We start from the raw sequence: 22,841 nt of genomic DNA on the forward strand, positions 1-22,841 counted from the left end.
TACTCTGGACCTATTATCCTAAAAGACCTCCTAGTACAACACGACTGACCCCTGCCACCTCGGCTCTGGCGCTGTTTCGACTCGCATCTTCAAACTCGCGGACTATACCGGCCACAATAATTTTCCGGAGCTTTGCATCTGCTTTCGTAAATAGCTCACCTAGAGAGACTGTGCAGACCGCGGGAGTAGATATTAAAGCAACAAGTCGGGTATAGCAATCTATCAGAATATCGCAGAGAGTCACAAACGTCTCAAAGTAATCCGGCTCGAAAGGTAATGACGGGGTCAGAAGGTACGAGTATTCCTCGCCTGGCAAAAGCTCCGATGCCTCCGAATGAGGGATGGAGACGCTCGCAGCAGCCGCGCTTACCGACGAGGCGGCACCCCCGGCCATATGCTTCAAATCCGAAGGGTCACTATGCTGCATCGGAAGGCCAATCTCAGTTGCCGAGCTCGCCCTCCTCGCCTTTGTCCCTCCGTGTGTGGCGCGTTTGAACATTTGCGGAATACGTGCTCTGGCGAGAGTCGACGACGAACTGCCCTCCGGAGGATGCACCTGCTGGAATGCTTCAAATTCGAGTAACAGCGCATTCAGCGTGCGTAGATATTCGCCGGGCGTTAAACTGACGTCTATGATTGGGGGTATCGAAAGACCGAGGAGGAGATAATTTATTGCTCGTCGTGATAGTTTTCTGGAATCGAAGTAGGGTATTCGGCTGATGTCAGCCCGCGTATAGTGTACAGTATTGAACCAGTATATCCGCCCTTCATGCCTGAGAACTTATGTCAGTATACTGAAGGTCAGAAGCTGGGGAGTAATAGTGAGTATACGCTTTTCGTAGGTAGTCGAGTGTAGATATTCGCTTGGTGGCCATGTCTTGTATATGCTGATAAATTGCAGCAGCACTCTGAGGACCGAGAGCTCCGCCTCCACTCATCAAAGGAGGAGGTATTGAGCCTGGAATAGTTTCATGGCCTAGAGATTTATTCGTATCCCTGCGGGAGAGATTCGGTGCGAACGTGGATGGTATCATGTCGATATTAGTTCCGACCGAGCCTTGTGCTTGGCGGGGGGTGAATCATAGGAGTGCAAGAATGAGTATTAGGAGAGAGAGAAAAAAAAAAAAGGTGAAGCTTCGGTATATACCTAATCAAGAGCGAGAATGTGCTGTCGGTGTCAAATGTATCGAATGTGCCTAATATTTTGATAAGATTGTTCTCCACATAGCCCCTGACCGAGGCGGCGAAGACGAGTGTTCCGAAGGACGGCTAGAACAATTAATTCCCCGCACTAAACTCTGACAGGCATTTAGGTTTCGATGCCAGCAGGAACCATTTTTCAAACAATAATAATACTGATACCTATACTAGAATAGCACCCAGAGCTTACTATGACTGAAATCAAAACGTCTGTCGTGTTAAGCAGTCGGCGCCAAACTAGGCCCGAAGCCTTCATGTGGTGTTGAGGAGAATTATTCGTCTCATGCTCGACTCTTACAGGTGATGAAAGACACGCTTCGAGATACTGGTTGAGAGGTAACAGAAAATCTAGGACAAATAATGCCGAATGCAATGCGTATATCGATTGTTATGAATGATAGAGAGACGCCTATATAAACAGAGTCAAGGGCGGTCAGGACGGTTTTCTCCGCAGCCAAGGTCCTGCCCCTCATCCCCCTATTCTGCGATCAATCCCCCTGGCCCTCAACTGAGTTTATCCCGTGCGACTGTGAAACTCGAGACAACGCGGCTTCCAATTGTCCACAGCACCAGACGTACCACCGACCCGCCGCCAGTACTCCCTTGAATATGGGAACTTCCGCAGAAGAGATAGTTCCCCAACGCGGGGAATGGCCCGTGGACCCTCAAGAAGACATTCCGATCTCAGAAAAACGCGTTTGGGTGGATGGATGCTTTGATTTTAGCCATCATGGTAGGGAATTCTGCTAGCACCATATTTCTTGTATGATAATACCTAATTCATCAACGCGTAGGTCACGCTGGAGCCATGCTTCAGGCCCGTAGATTAGGAGACGAACTCCTAGTTGGCGTACATTCAGACGAAGCTATCCTAGAGAACAAAGGCCCAACTGTCATGATACTGAAGGAGCGGTTGGTTCACAGCTACATACAAACCTGCGATTGAATCCGGATTTACTGACACGAACACGCTTTATTTCAGAGTTGCCGCAGTAGAAGCATGTCGGTGGGCGACAAAATGCGTGCCCTTTGCGCCATATGTCACGTCTCTGCCTTGGGTCTCGCACTACGGCTGCAAATACGTCGTGCATGGTGACGATATTACATCAGATAGCAACGGAGATGACTGCTATCGATTTGTCAAAGCTGCCGGTCGCTTCAAAGTGGTCAAGCGAACACCCGGTATCTCCACCACGGATCTCGTGGGTCGAATGCTTCTCTGTACGAAGGGACATTTTGTCAAGAGCGTCAAAGCCACACTCGCAGGGAAGGAGGGGTCTGGAAGCGAGGAAGAGCGCGCAGGCTATGCTACGTATCTTCAAGACAGACTCAAGGATTATGCAACCGATGAGACCGGTCTACGTCCGGGTCCTCAGGTCTGGGTCTGGGAAGGTTCAAAGACCGCGAAACTCGAAGACACGGCGGATGAGCCCGGGAATTTTGATATCCTCGTTGGTGGGAAACCGCCGAAGCCCGGCCAGCGAGTAATCTATGTCGATGGAGGCTTTGATCTATTCTCTTCGGGGCATATCGAATTTCTTCGTCAGGTTCTGGCCATTGAGGAAGCTGAAGGCCGAGAACGTGGGTGGTACGACGATGCCCGAAGAGAACAGAGGCTTAAAGACCATGGAGAAGATTATGGCCCGGCCTATGTAGTTGCTGGTGTCCACGATGATGATGTGATTAACCACTGGAAAGGGCTTAATTATCCCATCATGAATATCTTTGAAAGAGGCCTCTGCGTCCTCCAGTGTCGTGTATGTCTTGTCTTGACCCATGGTCCCCCTTGTTAAGTTTGTTCCAAGCTACTGACACTATATAGTACATTCACGCTGTCGTCTTTTCCGCTCCGTTTTCCCCAAGCCAAAAGTATCTCCAAGCTATGCCTCTGGGCCAACCCGACGCTGTCTACCATGGCCCCACAACCTTTATTCCTCTCACATATGACCCCTATACCGCCCCGAAGCAAATGGGCATCTTCCGCGAAACAACCGAGCACGATTTCCAACACGTTAACGCCGGCGAGATAGTGGACCGTATTCTTAAGAGTAGGGAGGCATATGAAGCAAGGCAGCGCGCGAAGCTGCAAAAGGGCGCCCTTGAAGAAGAATTCAAGTCACAGGAGGTGTTGAAAGAGGCAGAGGCTTGAAGCACGTTGACAAGGGAAACCCTCGTGTGGTGTCCATGAAATGTTGTTTTAGGTTGCACATAATACCAGCTTTTTGTATAGATAGATCACCAACCCAAGGAGGTATAGCTCTCAACAGACCACAGCTTTCCTGAACGCGCATGCCGTTTCAACACCGAAGGGAAGTTCGAGTACTTTATAGATACTAATAATATACGCATACAGTAATCTTACATGAACTAAAACTACCCAGAGTCCTCAAAGAGTGATAGGAAAGTTCCTCTACTCAGCCACTAGCACGCCCTTTTCCTCCAAGAGCTTCGAGAGTTCACCGTTTTGATGCATCGACATCAGGATATCACAACCACCAACGAACTCCTTCTCGAGATACAATTGGGGGATTGTTGGCCAGTCCGAGTACTCTTTGATCCCTATTGAGGTGACGCCGCCCATTAGCCATACTCCGAGAGATATGTTATATAAATAGTCTCGAGCATACCTTGGCGCAATTCCGGGTCCTCCAAAACGTTGAATGCGACAAACTTCTTGGGGTCAACACCCTGCAAGCCGAGAATCTGAATGCTTGCCCGGGAGAACCCGCATTGCGGAGTCTCTGGCGTACCCTTCATGAAAAGGACAACGGGAGCAGATGAAACTGCCTTGTCGATGGCGGCTTTAGTTTCGGACGAAAGAAGGCGGGCTTGGATGATGATGGAGGGAAGTTGTGTTGCGAATTGCGGCCGGGCCAGAGGCCGTCGGAACGTCTGATAGTAAGTTAGCGAAATGACTGAGAGGTGTGGATCCAGCTAATCAGCTAATAACAGTGACAATGTACTCACAGAGGCGAAAGCTGTCCTTGCAAACATGGTTGATTGCTGGCTGCTTGTGATAATCGAGCTTCAGAATTGCTTGCTTTCAAATCGGAATAATAATATCTTGTATATCACTGGTCGCAATCACGTGCCGATTAGATCATTCCCGCCGCAGCTCCGATTCCCCGCAATTCCGGCATCGATATTTCAAGTCGCGGCTTTCTCGACAGTTTTCACTGTAACCTAGTCAACGGTGCTACCACACTTACAAAACTTTATTGCAACTTATGAGAAAGATGGTATCTGACTGATTCGATTGCTTATCCATCATGCCTGACACGAGCCTTTTCTCGGCCAAAGAAAGCCTTGATGATGGCAAGGTCCATATTCTTCTCGCTGCCAGCGGTTCAGTCGCCACCATTAAGCTCCCCAATATCGCAGAAGCTCTCGGTCTTCATCCCAATGTGTCTATCCGCATTATTATAACACAGTCCGCCGAGAAATTCCTCATAGGGCAAAGCCAAGAACAGCCAGCACTGGAGAGCTTACGCAAGCTGCCTGGTGTAGACGGTATATACCGAGATGAAGACGAGTGGAAAAGTCCCTGGATCCGCGGCGAGCCGATTCTGCATATTGAGTTGAGAAAATGGGCACATTTGCTCGTCGTCGCGCCGCTTTCTGCAAACACCATGGCCAAGATGACAGTCGGCATCGCGGATAATCTCCTTCTCTCGGTCATCAGAGCATGGGACACCACCGGATTGGTAGACCTGGCTTTCAAGGATAAGAAACCCATTGTATTTGTCGCTCCTGCTATGAATACTGCAATGTGGAGCCACCCAGTTACGGGAAAGCAGCTTAAGATATTACGGGAAGAATGGGGCTGGAGTCAAGCAAATAATGACGGCTGGATCTACCTCCTCAACCCAGTAGAAAAATCCTTGGCTTGTGGTGATACCGGGAATGGCGCTATGATGGATTGGAGAGAGATTGTTGCGTCCGTGGAGCAATACACAGGTTTAACGAGCACTCGAGATGGATAAATTGTCAATCGGTAATGGTCAAAACGGTCTGTCATACATGGTCAATTTCGCGAGTCAACTTCGCCTTTATCGTAAACGCCAAAGGCCTGGGCAAGATATTCGAGAAGCATCCCCAGCGAAATGCCTCCACCGGTCAAGAGGCAACCGTTCTTGAACCACCACCAACAGCTCTGGGTGCTCTTTAACTGCACTCTTTGAATCATAACGCCTAATGTCAAAGCCGCACTGCCGCAGGTGCCGATGAAAAACACAGGGCCCGCACCCACAGCTACGCCTGCAGCAGCAAGGAGGCCGACTTGTGCCACGGCCAAACCAGAAAGCACAGCCTTGGTGTTGTGTTCGTGCCGAAGAGCGATTGACTTGATACCCGCGGCCACGTCATCTTTGATGTCCATGTGCGCATAGATCATATCGTACAAGACAGTCCAGGATACGCAGCTAGAATAGAGAGCCGCAGCAGCCTTCAAGGCATCGGGATTAGAAATAAGGTCTATCCCCAGAGCTGGAAATCCCATTATGGCTCCCCATGAGAAAGTAAGTCCTAGAACAGCTTGTGGATAGTATGTAACGCGTTTGGCAAGTGGGTAGGTCGCAACTAGCAACAAGCTGGGAATTCCATACCATAAGCACTGGTAAGGGAATTGAAGCAGAATTCCCAGTCCCGCCAATAGCTGCGTACCAGTAAATATGACAGCTTTCTGGGGGGAGATGGCCCCCCTCGCAATGGGCCGGAATTTTGTCCGCTGGACATGGGGGTCCAGATTCCGGTCCCACAAATCATTGATTGCACATCCAGCTCCTCGCATTATCAAAGCACCAGCCATGAAGAGACCTGTAGTGCTAAGGACATGTAAAAAGGAAACTGAGGGATCCATGGTAGCTGCGAGAAGCGTGGAGAACACACAGGGGAAAAAGAGATAGTATGTTCCAGCAGGCTTGTCAAGGCGCACTAACTCTGCGAAGGGTACCCATGATGGAGGAAGGAACGCAATGATGCCGGTCTGCGGAGGAACGTATTGGCTCATCCCTGAGCTTTGTCCCTGCCCTTTGGGTGAAATACCTGGCGAAGGGGTTGAGGCCGTTGAATATCTCGCGGTAGATAACTTGCTCAAGGGTGGTGGTAGTGGTTGGGGTCCGGGTGCGCTCGGAGGTGGTTCCCTGTAACCTAGGCGTCTGGTACAGCTCGAGTATTCCAGTAGGAAGGCGTCTGGGTGTGTCAATGCGCGGCCATTGCGCGCAACGGATTTCCGGCTGAAGCACCGGAGAGAACGCAGCTGATATGGTTTTATAAAGCGCATACTGACATCAATGAGCGACAACTGACGTTTATTTCGCATGCCGGGCGCCGATAGCGAAGTTTTGAATGGCGTGGCTGCGTACATTGCCCAGATAATCGCAAAGAAGCGTTTCAATGTTGGCACATTCTATTCTAGAAACAAGGATCGTGAGAATTTGGATTCAGCACTGCAATTCCAGAGTTCACCGCGGCGAGTGCGGCGCACTGTAAAAATTGAATACATAAAAATTTTGGTCTTGTACTAGGCAAGCTTCGAGTTACGCCTTTCGCGACTTGCTCCTTCACGAGATCACGTGATTAATTCAATACGTGCCCCCGTTTAGGAATAGTGCTCCAGGAACTCTCCGCCGCGCCCGCTTGATGGTCTCCAACGCCATTGTCTGCAGTGAAGAAGCACAGCTACCACTGGCGGTACGTCGTGATTAACACTGGTTTGATGTAGAGTGGTTACACTCAACCCTTCACCGCGACCAACCTAACATTGGAATCTCCCCTCCAACAATGATTCAGTCATCCACAATATCTAAGTGCCTCGCGCATAACACGACACCACACATTCAGCGAAATCACATTCAAACGGCCTAGTCTTTGAGGACAACTTGCTCACGAAAAATAAATACTCTAAGTGTATCCCGCATCCGCAGACATTGTTTCAGCGCAGTCACCCCATCGACCCGTCTCGCGCAAGAACAAGCTCTCGATTATACAACCTCACAGCATCAACACAATGCCTGCCCAGCGACCCCGGGCTGCGTTTGAACCTCTATCTCCAGATCTGAACGTGTCGGAACTTGTAAACTCCACGCCAAACTTTGAACAGGTTGTCAGGATCCAATGCGACGCTATTGACGAAAATGGCCTCGAGAACTTCGAAAAGCTTGTCCTCCTGCACGTAATTGTGCGAGGCTTGCCCCTTGTCATCGAAGGGTTTGACAAGAAACTTGACAGTGCTGTGTTCTCCGAGAAATGGCTGAGGAACCACTACTCGGCGAAACGTGAGTCATCCGCTCGGATACCCAAAATCATTATGCTAACAGTGCATAGAGGAGCAAGCACGAGACCTGACAGCAAAAAAGAATGTGCCTCTCACAATTGGACATTACCTCAAGAACATGCCCATGCTCACGAAACAATGGACCAGTCACAATTACAAGGATCCGGATCTTCAGAGGTTATACCTGAAGGACATTGATTGCCCGAAGATTTGGCATGACTACCTGAAAAAGGTCATCCCTCCATTCTTATTCTATCTCAACAAGTCCGCCGAACAGGAATCCTTTGAGGGCCCTGGTGCAAAAACAACTGCTCGATCGTCCAAGACGCGTCATAATGCTATGGGGAAGCAGCAGGTCGCAAAAGCAGGTGATCTGATGAGCTGCCTCCCGCCTGACATGCGTGCAGAAAATCTGATGTGCTACATCGGCCACGAAGGAACATATACGCCTGCGCACCAGGAGATGTGTGCTAGCCTTGGACAGAACCTAATGGTCAATGCATCAGATGGCTCAATGGAGGATGGAGAAATCACAAGACCCGGATCTTCAATATGGTTCATGACAAGCAGCAAGGACCGTAAACTTGTGTCTGAATACTGGAACTCTGTACTCGGCCACGATATCAACATTGAGGACCACTTTGCCCAAATAAATGCGTGGAAGGGCGCGCCATTTACAACATACCTTGTTGAACAGCGAGCGGGCGATTTTATACTGGTCCCTCCCCTAGCGGCCCACCAGGTGTGGAACCGCGGGACGCGGACAATGAAAGTTGCATGGAATCGGACGACAGTGGAAACTCTGGAGAGGGCGCTAAACGAAGCGCTACCACGTGCGCGGATGGTCTGTCGTGACGAGCAGTATAAGAACAAGGCGATTGTGTTTTATACGCTCAAACACTATTCGGTACTCCTTGGCGGAGCTGACGAAGCCAACGCTGGGCATCCGCGTATCCAGCAGCTCCAGAACGAGTTTGAACAATTATTCGCCCTATATGATCAAATTATTCTCTCCGAATCCTTTTCGGCCACGCTTCCTAAAGAAAAGAATGTCGAATACATCCCTTTTGACAGCAACATTACCTGCTCATATTGCAGAGGCAACATCTTCAATAGGTTTTTGACCTGCCCTTCATGCGCTACAGGACCAGATGACGTGTATGACATTTGTATGGAATGCTATGCTATGGGCCGGAGCTGTGCATGCATCTCGAAGCTGAAATGGGCTGAGCAATTTCGTTGGAGCGAACTAACGGAGAAACACGAAACATGGAGACAGCTGCTGTTGAAGATAAATCCTGCTCTTCGGGGAAAGTTCCGGCCGTTGCGGGAAGAAATTGCTGAAATGAGCCGGAAAAGCCTGGCTCATGTCTGCCAGGAGGAGCTCAAACGGAGGCCGTGGGTCGATATTACTAAACCAGCGCCAGCACCTGTCGTCCCTGATGAAAGTCTGGAGGAGCCCGAGCAAACAAGTCCCCCCGCCAAGAAGAGGAAGACTAGCCGAGCCGACAAGTCAAAGGTCCCTCGGTGCCACATCTGCAAGTACATTGAACCGACTTGGAAACTCGCTTCTTGTTCGAACCCCAAATGCTCTTTGAAGTACTGCTATGGTAGCCTATACAGAGCCTTCAATATGCTACCCCAGGAAATTCTGGAAATGAAACGCTGGGAATGTCCCAGATGTCGGAAAATCTGCAGCTGTGGCGCTTGCCGCAAAAACCCGAAGATGACCCCGTTCGAGCCGACATCAACATCACTCGGCCACGATACTAGCAAGATTGCAGACCCGAGGAGTGTCGAAAGCTTGGTGGATTTTCGGCACTCGAACCTCGGATGGCTGAAAAAAGCCGGAAGTGACGAAGTAGGCCGCTTGAGAAAGCACCAGGAGGAAGCAGATGCGAAGCGCAATCAAGCTTTGGAGGATAATTCGATACAAGTGGAATTCTACGTGGACATGTCACAGCCTTATGACTACAGTCAGCTGGAGCTTGTTCATGTCGCCCAAGCCGCCTTTCATGGCGACTATGCCGATAATATTCCCGTCGACCCAGCGTTGGAGAGTTCACACCTGGCGCCCGTTGATTCTCTGGGTTAGCCTTGATACTGTCCATTATTAGTTCTAATTATAATATGATGAATCCGCGGTGGTTGCCATAAACAAATCAGCGTCTTTTCGCACCATATAAATTGCAGCCAAATCCTTATAGACAGCTCATTTGAATTCCTGATTTAAACTGCACATGTCATGCGCCCTTGTACTCATATCGAAGCTCACCAAGCGGCGCAAGATCGACAGAAACCATGACTTGGCGCACAAGCAGGATGATACTCAGCAGTGCTATATAGCAAATCAGCCTACACCTGTTATAGATAGAACAGATCAGACATACCGGCCGGAACCAAGTACGCGGTGGGTTGCATCACAGGAGCAGCAGTCCCAGAGGAAAACAAATAAGCCAACCCCAGGAGGGCACACACTGCAGAGTTTGCAGGAATGAGATATTGGCGAATATGAGCTGTGAGGTCCGGGTTTCGTATGGGTCTTTTGCCCTTTGGATCTGGGTGCATCGGCGGAATATACTTCATTGTATATGCGGTGGCCACTAACGATGCGATGCCGAGCAACGAATAGAATCGTGTCGCGACTCCCAAAGAAGCTGAGGATGACAGTGACGGGAGGAATACTATTGTCGATAGAAGGGGGATTGCAGAGAAGATGAGCTAGACATTAGGCTTCAGTACTGAAGCTTATGGATGAGGTATGAGGTAGTTACAGTATATTCGGAGTTTCGTTTGTCATTTTGCTGCTGCAGATGTTTGATGACACGCTCTTGCTCTAGTATAGGCGTCAGAGGACAGGCGATATGTTAAAGATTAGGGCCTTGCAGACCTTCCTCGTCGAGTTCCTCGCGGGCATCGTCATCGCCCGAATCGTCCGGGTAGCGGAAAGCCTTGCGAAGCCGTGCAGATGCCATCTCGCCGAGTCCTTTACTTGACCAAGACTTGGCTTCTGATGTAGAGATGTTCAAAGGAAGACAGCTTTGTTTAGGCGGAGAGCTTGTTTGTGAGTAGGAAACTAGAGAGATCACTCCGCCGCATCATGCGCACAAGTTTGTCTTGTTTGGTCGGTTCTCAAGTTCCACTCCGCCAACATCTGATTTCTTCTCATCGCCAATTCGTGCTCGCCGGCCACGCTTCAATTCCCTGAAATTGAACAGGCTCGGTACTCTACCTCTCCACCCAGAAATGGTCCTTCAGATCGCGCAGAGACGTATCGGCGTCCCGCGCTTGCCCACCCACAGTTTGACTCGGGCAGTTAGCAGCCGACTTGCCCCCCGACGCACCCTGATTCCCGCCCCAGCTGCCAATTCCGGCCCTATAACGGAACGTCGCGCAGACCGCGAGCTCCCATCAATCCAAACCGAAAGTCGCCGATGGATTCGCACATTGCCCATCTTTGCCGTCGTCGTGGGCGCCGCGATGCTCGGTATCTTCAACTACCAGAAGTCCTCGTCCAGCGTCGTGAGCAGCACATTATACGCTCTGCGGACGTCTCCGCGTGCGCGTGAGATCCTCGGCGACCAAATTTACTTTGCGCAGCAAATTCCGTGGATTAGCGGTGAAATGAATCAGTTGCATGGTCGGATTGATATCTCATTTTGGGTGAAGGGGACCAAGGCGCAGGGCAAAATGAGGTTCCGGAGTATTAGGCCGGATCGAATGAGCTTTGTAAGTTTGTTTCTTCCGGAAATAAGTCTATATCTTGGCTAATGGGTTCTGGGTGTAGTTCCGCACCGAGGAGTGGAGTTTGACAACTGAGGACGGGACTGTTGTTCAGCTTCTTGAGGACAACCATGATCCGTTCAGTCAGCAGTGAGTAACTCTATAGACATGCAATTGCTTGCATGGGAAGTCATCTATCGTGTATATTGGAATGTTTGTGGTGCATTAGGTTGAGGCGTTTGGGTTTGCATGATTCTTATAGCGAGTCAGACCAATTGTGAAGGGGAGGTTTTGAAGAAATGAGGATATCATTTATGTAACATATACAGACGCCGCTCTAGAAACAAGGATATGTAAAAATACAGTTTCGAACCGCAACGCAATTATTTCGAGACCTCGGTTGCTTGCTCAAAAGTTGGCCATGGCTTCTTGATGGCATCTTGAATTCTGACAATGCAGCCTCGAGGACCACCCACGGCACCTATAAGATGAGTTAGTTTCGTCTAGAATGGTTTTGTCGAAGAACAGTAGAACGGTAAGCATACCCTTGACAAGAACTAATCCATTCTCCGCATCAACCTTGAGGACCTGGAGATTCTGCTCAGTATGCTGCTCATTGCCCATGTTTCCCGCCATCTTCTTCCCAGGGTAGACTCGAGAACCACCGCCCTGACTAGGGCCCGCAGAACCAAGCGATCGATGCGTCAAACTGACACCGTGACTGCGGTCCTGACCTCCAAATCCGTGTCGCTTCATCACACCGGCAAATCCCTTTCCCTTTGTCTTTGACCGCGCATCCACAAACTGGCCTTCCTGAAACCAATCCGCATTCACAAGCTGCCCAACAGGCAAAAGACCACTCTTATCCTTGACCCGGAACTCATAGATATGTCGTTTCGGCGAGACACCTTGCCCGGAGAAATGGCCTAGCATCGCCTTTGTCACGTTGCTGGGATGCTTCCAGCCCGATCCGATTTGCACAGCCCAATACCCGTGTACCTTTGCCGTCTTGTGCCCAACGACCTGGACGCGGTCAAGTTGGAGGACCGTGCAGGGGATGCGGTTTCCGGTTTCCGGGTCGTAAACGGCGGTCATGCCCTTTTTGATTGTGACAGCTCCTGTACGTAGCGGAAGAGTAGCCGATTTCCGCGCGAGAGCTGCGGCCTGAGTTGACTGAAGCAAAGGCAGGTCGGGCCCGGTATCATACTTGGAGGGTTTGGGTGGGTTGAGGGAGCGGATGCCGAATGTACGGATTGAGGTGGTGATTGGGGTCGCCGACGGGAGGACGGCCCCGAGAGAGAACGGGAGCTGTACCAGCCTCCGTGACAGACGTGGCGGCATGATGATTGCGGTTGGGTTGTCTGGTTGTCTCTTTCGTCGATTGTTGATCTGGGAGAAATTTCGGATAGACTCGTGGAGATTGGGAAGGCGGTAGACTGAATTAATGCCTTAGGCAAACATCATCCATATATTGAACAAGATTGTAAATTATGAGTAGTTATCTTGATTCTAGGTTCAATTCTACATGATTTACATTATATACAACTTTCACTGTCCTGCAATCAAACAATTTGTATGCAACCTTCCAGAAGCAACCGGAGAGAAACCTTAACTCCGTGGGGAGGCTCTACTTGGTCCGAAGGATCCGACTCTCCTCCGGCGCCAAGACTTGACTTTCCTATAATTTTCTCTCGCCGCCAAACGTCATCTCACCATATCACTTGCATTCTCCCGACATCTCAATCCACCTTGCTCTTATATCTTTATTGTATTTATACTACTCGCACGGCCATTGACAACTCGCATCCACCCGTCTATTCCTGCAAAGGCCGTACAGAAAACCCTCGACGAAGAAATAATCTTGATGCTTGCTTCGCCTTCGGCTTGCTCACTTTGCGCGCAATCATCATGTCCCTCCAACCTCTCCGCCGCTGGGCCCTGCAACCCCTCAAGTCAAATTTTAACTTCGCCTCGCAAGCGCCAATGACGATGCGCGCCGCCAGCCGCCGCCCATTCTCCATTCACATCCAAACACCAACAACACGCGCAACCAGACTCAGAACACCTCTCACCCAGCGCCAACGCCAATATCAACAAGCGTTCCGCTCCTTCCACAGCACCCGCACGCGCGCCAACAAGCGGGGCTCCTCGTCTTCATTCACATACGAATCTCCCACCCCGTCGCCGTCGCTCTCGCAGCGTCTAAAGACGCTCTCAAAGGAGTACGGCTGGTCTGCGCTGTGGATCTACCTGTTTCTCTCGGCGCTGGATTTTCCCTTTTGTTTTGCGGCCGTGCGCTTATTGGGCGCAGACCGGATAGGTCACTATGAGCATGTAGTTGTGGAGGGGCTGAAGGGGGCCGTGGACAAGGTTTGGCCGGGGCTTTTTGCCAAGTCGAAGGAGGAGCAGGAAGAGGAGGAGGCCAAGGAGGCTCAGGCAGCTGAAGAGAAGAAGAAGAATGGCGGGGATGGGGCTAGTATGTTTTGCTATTTTCTTTTCTTTCTTTCTCTTCGCTCTTGTTTGGTCGGTGGGTTGGCTAACAAGTCTTGTTTCTCTAGGTCTATGGACGCAGCTCGCTCTCGCTTATGCGATTCACAAGAGCTTCATCTTTGTCCGTGTCCCTGTGACGGCGGCGATCACGCCCAAAGTCGTTAAGCAGCTCCGGAGATGGGGCTGGGATGTTCTGAAGGGGAAGCCGAAGGCTAAGTAAAAGCCACGCCCCTTTCAATACTCCATCCATCCCATCAGTACTGACACATTTCCCTGCCTTTGATTATTTGCATAGCGTTGTACAACTAGATGTTGTGCTCATGGTTTGGATTGTACATTGTACATTAGTTGTTAGATCTAATCCCTCCACTCTTGCATTCTCACACTGGGTATCTCACCGAGTCAGGGGGTTCAACAGATAGAAAAAAAAGAATAGATAGCAATGAAAATGAGGGAAAAAAAAAGAAAAAGAAACCGGTCCCAAGTCTAGAAAACGAATTATTTCAAGACAGACGACCAACTTGTTCAATCATATAGATGCGGCTGATAACGATGCAATGAAACACACAGGAGCCTCCGGAAACATGTATAAAGGAATGCTACTCAGACTCATCATGATTGACATATATAGAAAATGAGGAAAGGGTGGAGAAGTATATGATGGGGTATAAATTGGATCATCACATATCAATCATGTCATTAAACCTCAGAATGCCGTTGGCCTTCATCACACCGTTCACGCCATCGGGCATGCGGTATGCCCATTCGGCCACACCCATTGAGCCAGTTAGTTGGTTATTCTCTGGCTGTTCGGCTTCATCTGAGGTATCCGCTACAAGTACAAGGCCAAGTTCCTTGATGGTTTCGATCAGGGCTGGCACGACGTTCTACACCTTGTTAGACTCTGTCACCGGAAAAAGGAGCTGCAACATACCAATAGACTAGATCGGCATATTAGCCCCATGAAGTTGTTGCTTTGAGCGATGCGCGCCGATTCTTTAATAGACATCGATGCCCGGCCGCTGCTGTCAACATCTGGATGCGTTCCTGCATCGCGGGCCAAGTCCCTGATCTGGCCGAGATCGTTGCAAAGGAGAACGGGATCTAGGGTGTGTTAGCACAGTTAAGTTACATGCTTGGACGCTGCGCAATAACTTACAATTGGGCTGCTTCCAGTTCAGCGCAATACAGATATTGGGGTTGTAAGAGGTGAACACGACGGAGCGCATAAACTCTGGGTTCTGGTCGCGAGCAGTGCGGGCATGGTCAAAGACGACTGTCAGGATGGCATCGGCGAAGCTGTTTACATCGGCCATGGACGTCATATTCAAGGCTTGCTCCTCCGCAGCTGACGGGTAGAGAATAGACAAATTGATGTTGACGTCCACTGGCAGATTTTGGAAAACCTCGTCCAGAGTTAAGAAGGATGCTGCCAAGAGGCGATGGGCAAGCGCCAGGTCTTCAGAAGCGCGAGTTTGCAAGAACTGAAAGATTTCCGGTCGGTTCACACCCTTTTCGCTGCCTATAGCCTGGAACTCGGACAGCGTGAGGTGGCAAAGGGCTATATCAACGCCATAGTGCTTCACCGTGTATTGTGGGTAAACCACTGGTATTCCATCTCTCGTAAGCTGCACAAAGAGCTGGATATGGTCTCCCGAAAGACTCGATCCCGTGACCAGACCATTGTGCTCGGAATCAATAGCACTCGTCGCCTTCCAGTAGGTAGCAAAATGTGTGATTTCAAGAGGGTCCCCATGATACGGCTTGATCACTTGGTATCCGAAACGAAGCTGCCCAATCGACCGTAGCCGAGGATCAAAGAGCGGCAAACAACAGGAGCCGGCACTTGACCTCTCGGCTTTGAAGACCGTCGGGAGCGCGACCGTTTTAGCAATCACCTTTGAGCCAAAAGTAGGGAAAATCTCAAAGTCGACGGTAAAAGTCTCGAGAGTATCAACGTGGAACGAGATCATTCGCGAGTCTTCCTGGATTGGAAGCATCACGGTTCGCGGGATCAAGTCTGAAAGTTTCGAAGATATCGTTAACCGCGCAGCGGGGTAACGTCCAGCTTGGTCGAAGATGATCGACTGGGCTGGGTCGAACAGAATCTGCACAAAGACCTTTTTATCTAGAAAATTATGTCCATAGCGCCGTAACGGGATAATTGGGGGTGGAAGGGATAAAATGGGAATGCCGTCAATCGTCTCCATCTCATCCGCTTCCGTGGCTTTGTCTTGCCAATCAACGACTGTAGAGCTTGGCTCATGTAGCCGCAGACCGTTTAGGATATCCAGCGGCCGTTGCGATGGGCGCGACTCGGTATGATGCGACCAAAGCAGCAGCATACATTCAAGATGGCCTTCCCAGGCGGCATAGTACATGGCCGCCAGGCCCTTTTCATCTGCAACATCGGCATCAACGCCGAGCTCCAGAAGTGTCCGTAGACAATTCACGCAGCCCTCGCTTGCCGCATGGAAAAGAGGAGTCCATTGATACAGCTTGTCTCTCTGGTTCAGATCGGCCCCATGCTGTTTGAGAAGTAACAAGATCTCGGGTGATTGTGAAGCGCGCGCGACCATATGCTGAGGATATAGACCTTCTGCATCAGGGAGAAGCTGCGCCTCCCGCTCAAGGAGCATCTTTACTATCGGAAGTGAGCCGTGTTGACATGCCAGGTTCAGCGGAATGTGGTCAGACTCGGACGCCGGGTCGATGCGGGCATTGTTTTGGAGAAGTTGCTCAGCACATTCGAGCTGGTTCTTGACGATAGAATGGATGAGTGGAGTGAAGTTGTCGTGGTCCATGATATCAACCGTACTGGGATCTGCGGCTAACAGCTGTTGCACCATCTCCACGCGACCATGGATACAAGCATAATGTAGAGGTATTCTTCCGTACACGTCAGACCTCGAAACCTCCACGCCGTTTGTCAGGCAAGCCTTGAAGACAAAGTCCCGGCCAGATATAGCAGCCTCATGCAGGCAATTGCGTTCGTTGATGTCATCCTCGGCTGATAGGTCGACCAGCCCGCTCTCGAGGAGAGCCGCGAGCACATCATCGGAGAACTCATTGATTGCGGCTAGGAACGTTCGGGTGGCCCGCTCGTGAGAATCGGGCGATGAGCTCAGCTTGACTGCCCATTCACGTAGTGTCTGTAGGTTTCCGGTGCTGGCGGATTGCAGAACTTGAAGGTCAAGGTCTTCTTCCTCCGACCTAAAAGATTGGGGCCCTATCGTCCGCTCGGCGGAGCGAGTGGTATCCAGATTGATATTCTCGCCCTCCGCCCAAGCTTCAAGTTCCAGTCGGGCAGTTGTCGCTCGGTCTGAGAGATCGCGCAACACGTCTCTATTGAAACATGGCTGTACCTCGACGGCGCGGTGAAGATACAGCTCCTTCATCCGAGACTGTTTTCATGAGCAAGTGTTTGAGGGTGAATACAGGAAAGGATATAGGCGTGCGAATAGGTATGGAGGTTCTAACCTTTGAAGTTTTGTCCCACTAGTGATCTTTGATTAGCCATATCACACAGCAGCGCGTCGGGGAAGTAGCTGCTTTACCTTTTTCAATATCTTGGACATGGCAGTCTCATTGATTTCGACAAATTGCTAGGGCGCATTAGCATCCGGAGTTGCACTGAATTCGTTGGACCTCACCTGCAGCTTGTTTAAGTCGCCATCGAACTGCTGGAGCCCTTCAAGGAGAGCCACAAGGTTTGTGGGCGCCTTTGAGTTGGTCGCCGTTCTTGACTGAATAACTCGCTTCTTGTCGACCAAAGTTTTTAACCGTTGAGTGAACTACCGTCAGGAGTCAGTCATTGCCGTGTTTCGATAACTGCATATTATCACAAACCTCGGCCTCTTTTTGTAGGTAAAACGCATTGACCTTTTCTATTTCCCGTTCCTAGCCGACAGTTCAGTAAACTCCCTATTGAGATCTCCTCTGTTCGCATACCAGTCGAAAGAAGAACACCTCCTTGTTCGCCCGGAGGGCAGCCTGCGCTTCGGACGCATTTTGAGGGACAGGCGCCGAGCTCTGAGCAGGAATCGTCGGGGTCGCGCTCAGTTGCTTGATTAGCTGTTTGTCCAGTATCAGTCAGTACTCGAACTCAATGTGAACCCTAAAAATGAAATGTTGACCTTCTTCAGCGCTTTGTAATTCACGAAACTGGCAGCATATTCCGGTAGATCAAGCTGTCTGCGCTGGATCTGCTTGCCGAACTTCCTGCGGCCCAGTGGTTAGCCATTCTATAGAATTTCCAAGTGATCGAACTCGTCGACGTCGATTTTAAACGTATTAGAGAGCGGGTACGTACATGTTGGTGTACCAGCTTCAAGAGCCAAGGGCTTTCTACCAGGCCCTCGGCGCAATTGTGCCTGATCAAGCAAGAGCTTCAGGGTCCAGGAAGCGATTAAGCTGATTCAGACAACCCCGTATGCGTCAATGGCAGAATCCGTTTGAGGATTTGAAGAGCAGGGTATTGAAGAGAAGAGAGAAGAACCGAGGAGATGGGAAGGGAAAAAAAGTGGACGTAATGACCCCAAGACCAAACCTACCCCTCGGCGGAGGTATGTTGATTGAGGGGAGGCAAAGCAGAGTCGGAGCAGAGGACAGTCCTGAAGTGGGGCAAGAAACAGATAGATACTCGGCTTGTGAGCAAGTGAAAGACAAGCAGCAGCAGAATCCAGAAAGCGGCGTTCGAAGGTTGCGACAGTGGGGTCCAGGCTAGGATATGAGTAAGATGACGACTCAAGTACGCTGATTCCTAGGGCAGCCTCCTCCGTTCTATCGTAGTACTGGGACTTAGTACAAAGATGCGGTACTAGATGTGATACTTGGTGCTGCGGAGAAGCTGAGCATCTTCTTCACGCCAGAGTCCGGGACCTTCAATCGTACCTGTCTCTCATCCCTTGTTCTACAATAAAGGCAGCGTGAAGAGAATAGGCATGGTATATTCGTATATCCCAACCCGCGAGGAGGGACTGTCGAGCCTTCTCTTGCTGAACCGATTTGGCAGGTATGTAACAGTACCAAAAGTAAGCCTGCTTTGCTTTTTCTGCCCGTCAGTCAACGACAAGCCAGGCGGGGCGCAGTGGGCATTCAGCAAGCGTACCTAAATGGACTGGGCCCAGGAGATCCCTACCAGATGCGAAGGGTGACTCAGGAGAAGGACAAATAGAAATGGACGACCCGGAACAACAGACATGGGTGAGCGCGCGAAGCGTGGCTGTTCAGGCGAAGTTCATGGGCAGAGGAAAAGAGAGGGTGAGGTGGGGAGCTCTGGGGAGCTGGCTCCGGTCCAATCACGGCAGCTAGCGCGCCCACGTTGTTCTCTCTGGAAGTCACGCTAAGCCTGTAGGCCTGAGAAACAGCCCAACCAAAGCCGCCTCAATCGCAACGTGCGCTGCTCATCTCTTAACCTATTGTCAATGCTTGGCTTCCCTTGTCTTCTTCTGATTCCTCGGCATCACCGATCTTGTCCTGGTTGTTGCCGATCGATCGATGATGTAACCCATGCGGCTTCAACCTCTGCAGAAATGACGATATCAGCTCTTGCAGGATCGCCAAGGGTCGTTGGGGGGTTTTGCGAGTTGCGACTGGCTCCTCGTCTTGAGTAGCCTTCGGTCATTCTAGATGTCTGCTCAGTGATAGGTCGGTTCAAGATCCCTCGCTCCCTAGCTCTCTCTCTCCGTTTATCGGGAACGACTAGTATATATCTCAGGCGCACCCCAGATTAACGCCAAAACGTTCATCAGTCTCATTCCCCTCTTGACTACTGTCTTCGAACACCAAAGAAGCACAATCCTAGCCAAAAGTTCCATGTATATATTTCACTAATGTATACAGCTCATTTACTGCCAGAGAACGAAAGCGGAAACCGAGAGCAGGAATAAGCCCCTGGGCGAACAATATCCAGACGAGAGCAAACGAACGTTGGAAACGAACCAAAAGAGACAGAAGGTGCATAAGACAAGAAAGAAGCAATATTCGGTACGTCTCTTGCACGCGCGTTTGAACCAGGACAGCCGTCACCAAAATGTACACGCAGAAAGCGACAAGATAGACGGGATAGCATCCCGACAAGACATTGACTCGCAGGCCACCGGATAGCGTGATCATAGAGCGGTTATGATCGAACCGAGCAGATAAGGGCAGAAGAAAGAGAAACAAATCGCCGCAGGAGTTGGTATCACATTCGAAAAGATGAAAAAAAAAGACGCTGTCCGGAGCCGGGCCATCAGCAGTAAAGTCATTTCAAGTTGGAAAAGCAACGAAAGTAACGGAAGCTGGCGCGGTAGGGTTCATAGCCGCACAGCTCATATTTGACCCTGCTCTACCCTGTCCGGCGGCTGGTCAGCGCAAACGAAAGTTGATATTCAGATCCTTCAATAAATATATATATATAAGAAATCGAAGCCAATCGTCTACATATCGCTCAGAAATTTTGTGCGATGCCAGCATTGCCCTGCCGAGGGAACACGGATGGGTTCTGTATTTGCGTGTTGCGACGTGCTTGAACATCCCGAATCACTGGCTGACTCCCTGCGTACGGATCACTGTACCCTCCGTATTGCTGCTGGACGTCGGTGTAGTAAGGGTTCTCATCGTAGTATGGGCCGCCAGGATGAGTGGCAGACATGTGACTTTCCTCTGAGATGTCTGAATGGTTTCCCGCCGAGTATGCGGACGACGCATTGGACGGTCCACGGTGGATATCAGCATTCCGTTGATTGTTGGCAGTAGCTGCTGCAGCCACCGGGGCAGCACCGAGGATTCCATGAGGCTCAGTCACGTGGCCATCGGAAAACTGAATAGTGCCATCGCTCGGTGTAGCGGCATGGTGGTAACCGGGTTGACTTCCGGCTTCAGACATTGCTAGTCCGGCCCCAACACTGCTCGACATATTGGTGGACGCTTTCCGGCCTGCCGACGTGGTCCCCCACCCACGGTATCCTGAATTGTCGTCCGTGGCGGCACCGCCCATGACGGCAGGTAGTGTCGGGTCACCGTTCGGGTTGAATCCATACTCTTCGACTTCCTTTCTGCGTTCCTCCTCCGCGACCTTTTTTGCCTTGTGTCTTCTCCAGAGCCACAACCCCACGAGGACAAGGATGGCGACGGAAACAACTGGGACAACTACCGCAACAGCTATCGTGCCACCTGCCGAAAGCCCACCGCCGCCACCACCTGTCTCCGTGGGCGTAGCAGTCGCGGAAGATTCTATGGTCGAGGTTGCGCCTCCATCTGTTGTTGAACTCGGAGTTGAAGTGTCCGTAATGGTAATCGTCGTTGTGGTGGTTCCAGTGGTGGGGACATCGTCTGAAGTGGTAGAGGTTGGATCGGGTTCGGAACTAGTTGTGGGTTCTGAAGTAGTCGTGGGTTCTGCATCAGTGGTGGTGGTGGTTCGGGTAGTTGTAGTAGTGGTCGAAGTTTCAGAAGTTTCGGTAGACTCGGGAGGTTCCTCGGTGGTGGTGGTCGACGAAGTCGTGGTCGTCGGTTCCGTTGAGCTCGGAGGATCAGTGGTTGTCGTCGTCGTAGTATCAGACTGGGTTCCAGTTGGCCCGGTCGGCTCGGGGGTAGATGTGGTCGGAGGGTCATTCGTCGTGCTGGTTGGGTCGGCCGGCAATGGGCTACTCATGGCGGATAGAGTTTGGGGCAATCCACTTGCCCGTGAACAGTGACTGAGAACAGCGTTTGAGAACAGCTAAAAAACGATGCGTATTGAACCAAATAATAGCCGGTCGATTGCAGGACGAGAGGCCGAGGTAATCGAAAAGATCAAATGCGACAGGAGCGGCAAACAAATGAACAAATTATGCAATTAAATGGCTATTATGCAGACAATGAAAGCCAACAGGTATTTTCGCGAGGACAGCGAGACGCAGTGCTGCTGCAGAGACACCTTGGTCAGCCTGGCGAGTGGTCAGGGGCGAAGCGAAATCAACAGGAGGGTCTCGGTTCAGGGCCCACCTATGAAGTTTGATCGGTTCTCATTCAAATGATGCGATTATTTCCATATCAAAAACAGAAGAGTCCGAACACCGATCGAAGATGATGGAAGTCGAAGGGAACGGGTCCGAGAAAAGAGAAGGGAAAGAAAAGAGAGAGAAGGGCCAGAAGTGAGTGAGATTGAGATTGAGCGGGCGATGGGAAAAAGTGGAGAATCTCCAAGAAAAGCACAGCGTTCCGGACTTGTAATAATAACGAACACTGGTCACTGGTCAGGCACTCTACTATTATTCTTAGTAGCACCTCGTCATTCGCTCCTTGGACGCTTCGTATTTGCGGGTTGCCAGGAGCCAGAGACTTTCATATGGCCGACCCAACAGAGGAAATCGAATGCATTCTCTCAGCCATCTTATGATCGAATACTTTCTAGCCCTGCAACTGACAGACTGGCCATAATTATGCTTCACTAAGCAGCTGACTTCAGATCACCATATCGAGTCCATTGAGACATGCTGCGATCGGAAGTCCGGCCGACCCCACTGCAACCAAACATTGATTATCCGCATATTACTGAGAAACCGGTCACAGCCTGTTCATTAAGCTTCTCCATTATTCCCAAAGGTCAATGCCAGATCCATTAATCAAGTGGCACTGCTGCTTGCAGAATCTCGACTGAAGTCACTCGACACTGGACAGATACTGGTAAGTACCTAGGAGTTCTGGGCGGCCGGATTGGATTGTTCGCGCCCCCTTTTCAGGTCCAGGCAATCCTCCAATCGTTCGTGTTATCCCGCCTCTATTTTATGCTCTGCTACCGGAGATGTTGGTGAACTTTGGGCTGGGGATTGAAAAGCCTATTCCACTGCGCACAGAGGATTCGGAATGACCAGCCTAATCGTCGCTGGTAATGGCTAATGGAGGCGGAGCACACAATCTTACTATACAAAGATATAATCTTTCCAAGCCGGCCTGGGAATGGACTCAGCCATGCTTGACTCGAGCCTTTGGTCGAGGGAACTCAGTTCCTGGCGAACATGGCATCTGCCGAACAATCTTGTCCTCTCATAGGTAACCCAATTTTCCATAGCTCAAATCCGTCGGTTCCTCTTCCAATTATCTGCTCTTCGATTGGCCATAGATTGACATTCTCTTGGCAATCACCATTGGAAGCCATGACTTTTGTCATCATTATTGTACAAGAGCCCGA

The 22,841-nt window shown here is 50.5% G+C and overlaps 11 protein-coding genes across 11 annotated transcripts; 4 read left to right on the plus strand and 7 right to left on the minus strand.

The window, feature by feature from the left end:
- Nucleotides 1-13: 13 nt before the first annotated feature.
- Nucleotides 14-1,456, minus strand: BJX68DRAFT_256837 (uncharacterized protein; the record flags this gene model as incomplete). The annotated part of the gene is made up of 3 exons (XM_071043239.1): nt 14-773; nt 832-1,063; nt 1,363-1,456. 3 exons carry the CDS (start codon nt 1,454-1,456, stop codon nt 14-16), a joined length of 1,086 nt encoding a protein of 361 aa, XP_070896601.1.
- BJX68DRAFT_242199 (ethanolamine-phosphate cytidylyltransferase) lies at nt 1,311-3,849 on the plus strand. Its single transcript, XM_071040947.1, has 4 exons — nt 1,311-1,933; nt 1,995-2,112; nt 2,183-2,957; nt 3,023-3,849. The coding sequence occupies exons 1-4, from the start codon at nt 1,810-1,812 to the stop codon at nt 3,347-3,349; spliced, it is 1,344 nt and encodes a 447-aa protein (XP_070896602.1). The 5' UTR covers nt 1,311-1,809; the 3' UTR covers nt 3,350-3,849.
- On the minus strand, nt 3,611-6,565 carry BJX68DRAFT_256839 (putative para-hydroxybenzoate-polyprenyltransferase Coq2; the record flags this gene model as incomplete). The annotated part of the gene is made up of 4 exons (XM_071043240.1): nt 3,611-3,759; nt 3,828-4,115; nt 5,314-6,348; nt 6,484-6,565. The coding sequence occupies 4 exons, from the start codon at nt 6,563-6,565 to the stop codon at nt 3,611-3,613; spliced, it is 1,554 nt and encodes a 517-aa protein (XP_070896603.1).
- A 273-nt stretch (nt 6,566-6,838) lies between these two features.
- Nucleotides 6,839-9,704, plus strand: BJX68DRAFT_135090 (putative JmjC domain protein). Its single transcript, XM_071036363.1, has 2 exons — nt 6,839-7,475; nt 7,525-9,704. Exons 1-2 carry the CDS (start codon nt 7,208-7,210, stop codon nt 9,567-9,569), a joined length of 2,313 nt encoding a protein of 770 aa, XP_070896604.1. The 5' UTR covers nt 6,839-7,207; the 3' UTR covers nt 9,570-9,704.
- On the minus strand, nt 9,542-10,543 carry BJX68DRAFT_242206 (uncharacterized protein). The gene is made up of 4 exons (XM_071040948.1): nt 10,365-10,543; nt 10,249-10,310; nt 9,865-10,195; nt 9,542-9,812 (listed from the first exon to the last, which is right to left on the minus strand). The coding sequence occupies exons 1-4, from the start codon at nt 10,447-10,449 to the stop codon at nt 9,718-9,720; spliced, it is 573 nt and encodes a 190-aa protein (XP_070896605.1). The 5' UTR covers nt 10,450-10,543; the 3' UTR covers nt 9,542-9,717.
- Nucleotides 10,544-10,644: 101 nt separating this feature from the next.
- On the plus strand, nt 10,645-11,503 carry BJX68DRAFT_242208 (cytochrome c oxidase assembly factor 1 family protein). The gene is made up of 2 exons (XM_071040949.1): nt 10,645-11,203; nt 11,262-11,503. The coding sequence occupies exons 1-2, from the start codon at nt 10,721-10,723 to the stop codon at nt 11,349-11,351; spliced, it is 573 nt and encodes a 190-aa protein (XP_070896606.1). The 5' UTR covers nt 10,645-10,720; the 3' UTR covers nt 11,352-11,503.
- Nucleotides 11,504-12,678, minus strand: BJX68DRAFT_242209 (mitochondrial 54S ribosomal protein uL3m). The gene is made up of 2 exons (XM_071040950.1): nt 11,743-12,678; nt 11,504-11,678 (listed from the first exon to the last, which is right to left on the minus strand). The coding sequence occupies exons 1-2, from the start codon at nt 12,536-12,538 to the stop codon at nt 11,581-11,583; spliced, it is 894 nt and encodes a 297-aa protein (XP_070896607.1). The 5' UTR covers nt 12,539-12,678; the 3' UTR covers nt 11,504-11,580.
- Nucleotides 12,679-13,105: 427 nt separating this feature from the next.
- Nucleotides 13,106-13,907, plus strand: BJX68DRAFT_269215 (uncharacterized protein; the record flags this gene model as incomplete). The annotated part of the gene is made up of 2 exons (XM_071046275.1): nt 13,106-13,673; nt 13,756-13,907. 2 exons carry the CDS (start codon nt 13,106-13,108, stop codon nt 13,905-13,907), a joined length of 720 nt encoding a protein of 239 aa, XP_070896608.1.
- Nucleotides 13,908-14,109: 202 nt separating this feature from the next.
- phoC (putative cyclin dependent kinase inhibitor Pho81) lies at nt 14,110-18,422 on the minus strand. The gene is made up of 10 exons (XM_071036364.1): nt 18,000-18,422; nt 17,824-17,908; nt 17,639-17,761; nt 17,537-17,587; nt 17,341-17,481; nt 17,245-17,292; nt 17,168-17,185; nt 14,847-17,091; nt 14,622-14,791; nt 14,110-14,574 (listed from the first exon to the last, which is right to left on the minus strand). Coding segments are annotated over exons 1-10 (3,090 nt in total). The 5' UTR covers nt 18,002-18,422; the 3' UTR covers nt 14,110-14,367.
- Nucleotides 18,423-19,073: 651 nt separating this feature from the next.
- On the minus strand, nt 19,074-19,900 carry BJX68DRAFT_242217 (uncharacterized protein; the record flags this gene model as incomplete). The annotated part of the gene is made up of 2 exons (XM_071040951.1): nt 19,532-19,900; nt 19,074-19,336 (listed from the first exon to the last, which is right to left on the minus strand). Coding segments are annotated over exons 1-2 (295 nt in total), but the record flags the coding sequence as incomplete, so codon positions are not given.
- A 62-nt stretch (nt 19,901-19,962) lies between these two features.
- On the minus strand, nt 19,963-21,548 carry BJX68DRAFT_135172 (uncharacterized protein). The gene has a single exon (XM_071036365.1). It carries the CDS (start codon nt 21,321-21,323, stop codon nt 20,121-20,123), a length of 1,203 nt encoding a protein of 400 aa, XP_070896611.1. The 5' UTR covers nt 21,324-21,548; the 3' UTR covers nt 19,963-20,120.
- Between the last annotated feature and the right edge of the window lie 1,293 nt (nt 21,549-22,841).

This window comes from Aspergillus pseudodeflectus (genome assembly GCF_044049435.1).
Source record: "Aspergillus pseudodeflectus strain CBS 756.74 chromosome Unknown BJX68scaffold_37, whole genome shotgun sequence".
NCBI classification, from domain to species: domain Eukaryota; kingdom Fungi; phylum Ascomycota; class Eurotiomycetes; order Eurotiales; family Aspergillaceae; genus Aspergillus; species Aspergillus pseudodeflectus.

Excerpts from the sequence above, each read along its gene's own strand:
- BJX68DRAFT_242199 (XM_071040947.1), top strand. The coding sequence starts at position 1,810 with ATGGGAACTTCCGCAGAAGAGATAGTTCCCCAACGCGGGGAATGGCCC. Across the intron at positions 1,934-1,994 it reads CTTTGATTTTAGCCATCATG|GTCACGCTGGAGCCATGCTT; the intron begins GTAGGGAATTCT and ends ATCAACGCGTAG. Across the intron at positions 2,113-2,182 it reads GTCATGATACTGAAGGAGCG|AGTTGCCGCAGTAGAAGCAT; the intron begins GTTGGTTCACAG and ends GCTTTATTTCAG.
- BJX68DRAFT_135090 (XM_071036363.1), top strand. The coding sequence starts at position 7,208 with ATGCCTGCCCAGCGACCCCGGGCTGCGTTTGAACCTCTATCTCCAGAT. Across the intron at positions 7,476-7,524 it reads GAACCACTACTCGGCGAAAC|AGGAGCAAGCACGAGACCTG; the intron begins GTGAGTCATCCG and ends AACAGTGCATAG.
- BJX68DRAFT_242206 (XM_071040948.1), bottom strand. The coding sequence starts at position 10,449 with ATGGCATCTGCACGGCTTCGCAAGGCTTTCCGCTACCCGGACGATTCG. Across the intron at positions 10,196-10,248 it reads AACGAAACTCCGAATATACT|CTCATCTTCTCTGCAATCCC; the intron begins GTAACTACCTCA and ends CCTAATGTCTAG. Across the intron at positions 9,813-9,864 it reads CGCGTACTTGGTTCCGGCCG|CACTGCTGAGTATCATCCTG; the intron begins GTATGTCTGATC and ends TTTGCTATATAG.
- BJX68DRAFT_242208 (XM_071040949.1), top strand. The coding sequence starts at position 10,721 with ATGGTCCTTCAGATCGCGCAGAGACGTATCGGCGTCCCGCGCTTGCCC. Across the intron at positions 11,204-11,261 it reads GGCCGGATCGAATGAGCTTT|TTCCGCACCGAGGAGTGGAG; the intron begins GTAAGTTTGTTT and ends TTCTGGGTGTAG.
- BJX68DRAFT_242209 (XM_071040950.1), bottom strand. The coding sequence starts at position 12,538 with ATGCCGCCACGTCTGTCACGGAGGCTGGTACAGCTCCCGTTCTCTCTC. Across the intron at positions 11,679-11,742 it reads TGGATTAGTTCTTGTCAAGG|GTGCCGTGGGTGGTCCTCGA; the intron begins GTATGCTTACCG and ends CTCATCTTATAG.
- phoC (XM_071036364.1), bottom strand. Across the intron at positions 17,762-17,823 it reads ATTACAAAGCGCTGAAGAAG|CTAATCAAGCAACTGAGCGC; the intron begins GTCAACATTTCA and ends CTGGACAAACAG. Across the intron at positions 14,792-14,846 it reads GAACTGGAAGCAGCCCAATT|ATCCCGTTCTCCTTTGCAAC; the intron begins GTAAGTTATTGC and ends AACACACCCTAG.
- BJX68DRAFT_135172 (XM_071036365.1), bottom strand. The coding sequence starts at position 21,323 with ATGAGTAGCCCATTGCCGGCCGACCCAACCAGCACGACGAATGACCCT.